A 7522-nucleotide genomic window follows, 5' to 3' on the forward strand; every position below is an offset into this window, starting at 1 on the left:
TTCTCGTTTGGTTTAATCAGCAGCGGCAATCTCTAGAAATGAAGCAGGGCAGGCACACAAAAGAAAGGTTCCAGAATAATCCATACTGCACGCTGCCGATAAGCACCAAATACGCTGTGGAACCAAAGACAATTTACTGTATACATTTTCATTACACAACAGAAATCAAGCGCTCGCTTTTGTTCTATGTCTGCAGAGCCAGCACTCAGCATGAAGTATAAAAAGGCTGCCCGACTGGGCACCGGGCACCGAGATCTCGCATCCACAGACCAGCTGCAATGGGGAAGGTAAGAAAAACATCTGAATAGTCAGATCTAATCGCCATCTCTTAATAATAGAGAGCTGAGGACTTTTTTTTCCAATGCACTGGAATGGGGAGGTGGTGTTTCTGGTTGAGTAGATAAGGACTTGTTGATCCATAGCCGTAATAAGCATTACCAGGAGATCACATTCCTGGCTGCACTAGTACATTATGTGCAAATGTGCAGAAAGGAAAATAACACAAGGCTAAAATTGACTACTGGTTAATTCTCTTATTTGCAGATATATTGAAACTATGACTAAAGCATCCTGTGGGACCTTTGTGAAGTTATTAAGTTGTTATCATAGGTTCTTATAAATAAGCCAATAGAGCTGGAAATAATATGAATCACAGCTCAACAACGATATAAAAATAAAGATTAATGGTATATAAAGCAGAATTGATGAAGCCGAGACAAAAGGAGAAACTAAAGTGGGCTATTTTTGCCAGTGGTGGTTGCTCGAGGGCTGATACCAGAGCGATGAAGTAATGGGCCAATATTCAACGTTTTTACAGTCTTCTAGCGTCTGAATTGCACAAAGTGGAAGGCTCTGTGTGGTTGAAACGCTGAACTGCAATGTATTGAAATGACTGTGTGCCATTGTAACAGTCAAAAGTCTTTTCAGCTCCCAAAATCAATAATGTGATTCTTTGTAAAGTGCAAGGAAAGCCAGGAGGCAAAGAAGCATCTAGTATTTTCATTTGATTGCACTTTGTGACCACTTGTGATCGCAAAGCGTTGAAAGATTACCAACTGCCCTTTTAAGTCAGTAAACATTTGCACAGTGAAAGCCATTTGTAAGGGGCAGCTTCCACTGTGTAAATGACAGTTGTGAGCATCAGGAGGAGCTGTGAACAATTCAAAAGCCCTCTCCAACTCTACATTGGCATCTTGTTGCAAGGATTCACAAGAAGAATCCTGCCTCACAAATGTTCATGAGTCAGGATAGCAATAATCAGGGGCCATCCACTTTGCACTGTGTTGAATCAATAGAATTGCAGGATACATTGACAACCTGTGCAACCAAAGCATCAGAAAATCAACATCACCAGTTATGCATCTCACCCTCCATCGCACTAAAAGGCATTCAGGGTCCCTTAACTGACTATCTTAGGAATCTTTAATCTGGGGCCATTATGAATGAGCACTCAGCTATAGCTATGTTTTGCTTGCGATGATAGTGTGAGTGAGCCATTGCGTTGCTGTCATTGCATGTACTGTTCCACATTAGGGTATTCAAGATGACCCATTTCTCTAATGTTGGTCTGTCCTTATTGTACCATGGATTGGACTCAATGGCAGGCAATACTTCTATTAAAATCCATTGATTTATAGACCTGGTTACTTGCACTTGATTTAATTTCTAACCACTGTTATGCCTTCGTCCTCTACAGATCATCTTCTACGAGGACAGGAACTTCCAGGGCCGCTGCCATGAGTGCAGTGGTGATTGTGCTGACCTGCACTCCTACTTCAGTCGTTGCAATTCAATCAAAGTAGAAAGTGGCTCTTGGATGATCTATGAGCGCCCCAACTACATGGGCCACCAGTACTTCTTGAAAACGGGTGACTATCCTGACTACCAGCAGTGGTTGGGCTTCAGTGATACAATCAAATCCTGCCGTGCTCTGCCTCAGGTAACACTAACAGTGTGGCTAAAGAAGGGGTGCTGCTAACACTTTATTTGTACACATCTCCATTTCTGAATTTCCATGGTAAACCATTCAAAACATCAGGGATTACTTTCTTAATTTGACATCCCTAGTTTTAGCCAGTTTTAGTTCACTTGGCATAGGATGGATTGAGGCAAAACAGGGTAAAACCTTTGAATCAAGAGTCATCAGGCTTCCTCTGGCATCTGTTTTTCAAATGCAGTGTGGTCAAACTCTTATGGGCATTCAAAGAAAACACAGTTACCATGATCTTTCATACAAACTTCTCCATAAATCATTTAAATATATCCTTAGGTCCATCGACTTCCATACCTTCCAATGACGTCAACAAACATTACTTTTTTCCTTTGATTTACTCTTGACTATAGGAGTCACAAATATGTGAGTGGAAACGCTACAAAAATGAATCCTACCACACTGGGGGGCATGGGTGTGTTTTAGCAGGAGTGTTAACAACAGTGTATTCAATAAAAAAGTTTGCCATGCAAACTATGGAACAAGCTAGACTGGTACATGCAAAACTCCAAGCATCATGCAAACTATGGAACAAGCTAGACTGGTACATGCAAAAATCCAAACCCCCATAAACACCTTACACACTCACTCAAAGACACCCTTACCCTAAATACAAGCAGCAACTTTCCACTACCCGTGCATATTAGACATACTCCCTAGTGGATTATACTACAACCAGACCTGGCTACGCTCTTCTAAGAGGTATACTTTATATATACATATTTATTCCTCTTACCTTTCCCTATTACTACTACAGCTCACTTTCTGTCTATCTCTCCCCTGCAGGGCTGTATCTGGATCAACAATATTGTTATACCATTCAGATTCGGTCTTCCTACAAAACCACTTGCCCACATGATTATTTTAGACATACGTGTCTCAGTACATTGCAGTGCCACCATCTGATTATTGTAGTTTTTGGAAAAATCCTAATAAAAACATTTGAAAACAAAAAAAGGTCTGATTAAAAAAACAAAAAAAACAATATGAATATTTTACAAAACAGTGCAATAACATAATCAGCGATAGTTCTTGAGGTCCAAATGCAGTCAAGCACTGGAAATTTTCCCAGTGATAATAGTGAAATAGGTGTGCACATGATTCAACTGAGTTAGGGCTATTTGTATCTTCCTTGTTTTACTAAAAACCTCAGTTGGGACTCGCCTTAAGAAGGAGGATATCCATGGAATGAAGCAAGCTCATGTCTAATTATATTTCCAGCTAGACTTGAAATGCTCATGTGCTTCTTACTGCAGACTATAAGCTGCATTAATAACAGGCTGAAAGTGAGCATGTCATGAAGTGTAATCAACAGTTTTCCTTTTTAATAACGTTTCCTTTCTCACCATTGCAGCAGAGAGGTGCCCACAAGATCAAGATCTATGAGAAGGAAGAATTCCGTGGCCAGACCATTGAATTCCTTGAAGACTGCCCTTCTGTCTTTGATAAGTTCAACTACCACGATATCCACTCTTGCAACGTGTTGGAGGGCTACTGGATCTTCTATGAACAGCCCAACTACAGAGGGCGCCAATACCTGCTGAAGCCTGGGGAGTACAGGAGATTCTCTGACTGGGGCTCCCTGAATGCCAGAGTCGGCTCCTTCAGGAGGGTTCTGGAAACATACTAAAGTACATGTAGATGTTCAAGTGATGATATTGGTACACAATGAAACAATAAAAATTTAGGAAACCAAGACCCTTTCCATCTCTATTTCTAGTATGAATCGGTGTCATGCAGTGTTGCTCATGTGAGGAGACAGAGAGCTGAGGATGCTGTGCCATGATTTGGGATAAAAGCCAGTGTTTCGGTAATACTACCCTGTGCCAGTAATCAGTATTTTTGTAATGGTGTTTTGTCATGCTGTTACCTGCTGAAAACAAGCTGTCAGGGACCATCTTGATGCTGTAGCGATTGAGACTGATAGACCACTCCAGTGCACTAAACTCACACTGATAATTTAATGAACTCCAGAACCGTACAGCACTAACGCCCATATTTATACTTTTTTTGCTCTGCATTTGCGTAATTTTTTTGATGCAAATGTGGCGTAAACTTAACTCCATATTTATATTTTGACGCTAGACGCGTCTAGCGTCAAAATATTGGAGTTTGCACCATTTTTTAAATGTGTGAACCTACCTTGCTTCAATGAGATGCAACGTTGGCATTCCCATCCAAAAAATGGTGCTATCCCCATAGCGCCATATTTATCCCCCGTGCTAAAGGGTGGGAGACGGGGCTTAATAATGGTGCTAAGCTTATTTGGCACCATTATTTAACACCTGCCTCAGACCAGGCGTTAGGGGACCTGTTGACCCATTTATATGGTTAATACCATGGAATGGGTCCACAGGTGCCCTCCCCAATCCCCAGGAACAACCCCACACACCCACAGAGGGACATTGGAGGATGGGGGACCCCATCCTAGGTAAGTAGGGTAAGTATTGGTAAGTATGTTTTTTTTTTTAAGTGCCCTCTGCATGGCACAGGTTGCAAAGACCAAGCCCAGGTGACACTTGTCCCAGGTGCTGGCCACTGGGGTGGTGGCCATGACTCCTGTCTTTACTAAGACAGGAGTCATGTTTTTAGTGGTTGTGCGCCAGGAAATGGCGCTAGTCTGGTTAGAGGCATTTTTTTGTGCCTCTAACCGGGCTAGCATATTTTTTTTGGAGCACAACCTCCTCCTTCCCTACTGCCACGCCCACCCGGCTAGCGTCATTTTCAGTGACTCAAGACCAAGCTGAGCGCCGGCTTGCGCCATTCCCTTAACTTGGTGCCCGGCTAGTGCTTAGGAATGGCTCAAGCCAGCGCTATACTTTTTGATGTAAAACTGCGTTTGTGCAGTTTTCCACCAAAAACTATAATTCGGGCCCAAGTAGGTACACCAGAGCTAGGGAAGGTGCCTTTCTACCATGAAGTGGCAACTGTGTTTCTGTATGTATGTATGTTTCTATGTATGTATGTATGCATGTATGTATGTATGTATGATGACACCAAGTTAATGGACAACCACATACACTAATTAGAATCCAAATGGGTCTCAACAAGAGAACCTAAATACTGAAGGGGAAACAAGTCAACAATTCAAGAGATCAGGTGAAGGGAAAGATGCAGACAAACTAAAATATCACTTAAATAGAATGTAGGGTGATTACTAAAAGGATTGATCAGAAAGAAAGGATTCGCAGAAAGGGAGATACTGGAAACAATAAGGCAATACTAAAAGGTAACCAAGTAAACTAGAAAGCCTCAAACATGAAAGCAGGTAATTGGGTTATTGCAAGGTGGTAACTATTATTTTAAGTGCTGCATTTAAAGCACTGTGGAAAGGAAGGGGCAGCCAGAACTGGCATATTTAGCCGGCACGAGCAAGGGAGTACCACCTGTGGAGTAAAGTATTCTCTTTTACAGCGCTGTGTAGATTAGGAATGATCACACTCCTTTCACAAGCAAAGTATTATAGGCGCTATTAGAAACCATCATCCAGTCCTACACAAGATCAGAAGAGTCCAAACATTTTCAGCATAACATCCAAGGAACTAACTGAGCATTGCTTCCAAAACCTTGCTTTGGACACACACTAGTTACAAGTCAAATGAGAGTATCTCTGCTCTCAGCCGAGAAGTGTTACTCTATCCCTACGTCTACCTGGATGTTGCCTCAGCTTGATTGGCTGGGGAATCATTAGATATGCAGTATTCAGTGTACCTAATTAAGAGTCATGATGCGTATCGATCGCATCAGGATGACTGGAAAGTAATGATTTCCCATCTGTCAGTACTGGTACCTCAGCACAATGCTTTTTGGGAGCAACAGATTCCAGGATACAATACGATACACAAATCGAGGCTGAAAACATTGGGCCAGATGTAGCATTTTCCGATTTTGCGAATCGGAAATTGCGAGTCGGTGTGACTCGCAATTTCCGATTCACAAAATCGGATGCAGAACTGTATCTCAGACACCGTCTGCGAGTCGCTATGGGGTCGCAAAGATCCACCTCATTTATATTAATGAGGTGGGTCGCATTTTGCGACCCCAAAGCGAGTCACTGCACTCACAGGGATGGTGGCCTGCTGAAGACAGCAGACCTCCATGTCTGTGACTGCTTTTTCAATAAAGCAGTTTTTTATTTTTATTTTGCAGCCCGTTTTCCTTAAAGGAAAACGAGTTGCAAAATAAAAAAACATAACAAAACCATTTGGTTTCGGTTTTTCAGAGCAGGCACTGGTCCATTGGACCACTGCCTGCTCTGAAAAACCCTTTTTGGCAACATTTACAAAGGGGAAGGGGACCCCTTCCCTTTTGCAAATGGGTTACCACCACTGTGACACTGGTGGTAACTGTGAATTTGCGGTCACAAAGCAATTTAGCATAGCGATGTGAGTCACAAATAGGAAGGGGACACCCCTTCCTATTTGCGAGTCGCATTCACAATTTGCGAGTCGGTACCGACTCGCAAATTGTGAATGAGCATCGCAATCAGCATTTTGCATGGCGCAAACTGCGATTTTCGCAGTTTGCACCATGCAAAATGCTTGCTACATCTGGCCCATTGTCTCGGGGCAATAGATGCTTTCAATCGTTTATCACAAAACTCTAAAAGAGACAAAGAAACGGTCAGATGTTAGATAAGAAACACAGAAGGTCGCTCAATATATGTCATCATAACTTCCTTAACATCAAGGGTGTCCCGTCATTACCAGGGAAGGGAGAAGGAAATAGGTATGGAGGTGCTACTTCTTTATTAATATAGACTTTCAGTTGAATCAAACTATCAGTGATAAGGAATGTGTTTACAACAAACACTGAGACCTGGCTTTTTTTTGTAGATGTATTGTTATAGCAGCAGGACAGTTGGAGGGACAAACATCATGCACTCAAGCGGGACAGCAGTGGACAAAGTCTTAGTCCACACAACCCAGATCATTAGCTTTGGAGGGCTCAAAACTATTTATGTAATTGTCATTGTTATAGGGCACAAATTGCCAATTTTTTATCACAGCACAATCGAACAGAAAAGGAATGCGCTAAAGCTTGCCTAGGAAAAAACAACGACAAGCACACCTACTAATCCAAGAGAGTGAAGAAAGTAAAATGCATGTACACTACAGATTGAAATACACATTAAAGGAAGCACATGTCTGCTTTATTTAAACTCCATTTGTCATTGTCAGCAGCACAGTAAAAGAAGAAGGGTACCAGCTCCATCCACACGTACCCTTCCACCTCATCGCACATCACATGTAGGTGAGATAAGACATAGGACGGTGGTACTTGTCATGGTGGTAGCTGCGGAGCTCAGGAGGGCATGACATGCTTTAAGAGGTGGTACAGCCTAGATGGCATACATTGCTAGAGAGCACAGGAGATCCGGTGACTCTAAATGGTAGTTTGACTTCTTGGGCATGGTGGTGTCTCAGCATCATCACCTTGACTTCACAGATCCAGCTCCATGCACTTGTGAAACAGCACTCCCAATTAAATTGTTATTGTAAAACTCATCATGACTCACATTGGTTCTAATAT

General features: G+C 42.2%; 1 protein-coding gene across 1 annotated transcript; it reads left to right on the forward strand.

The window, feature by feature from the left end:
* The first annotated feature begins 237 nt into the window (after positions 1 to 237).
* Positions 238 to 3686, forward strand: LOC138283442 (gamma-crystallin 2-like). The gene is made up of 3 exons (XM_069221393.1): positions 238 to 287; positions 1697 to 1939; positions 3345 to 3686. The coding sequence occupies exons 1-3, from the start codon at positions 279 to 281 to the stop codon at positions 3618 to 3620; spliced, it is 528 nt and encodes a 175-aa protein (XP_069077494.1). The 5' UTR covers positions 238 to 278; the 3' UTR covers positions 3621 to 3686.
* The last annotated feature ends 3836 nt before the right edge of the window (positions 3687 to 7522 follow it).

The sequence above is a fragment of the Pleurodeles waltl genome, chromosome 3_1, assembly GCF_031143425.1.
Source record: "Pleurodeles waltl isolate 20211129_DDA chromosome 3_1, aPleWal1.hap1.20221129, whole genome shotgun sequence".
NCBI classification, from domain to species: Eukaryota; Metazoa; Chordata; class Amphibia; order Caudata; family Salamandridae; genus Pleurodeles; species Pleurodeles waltl.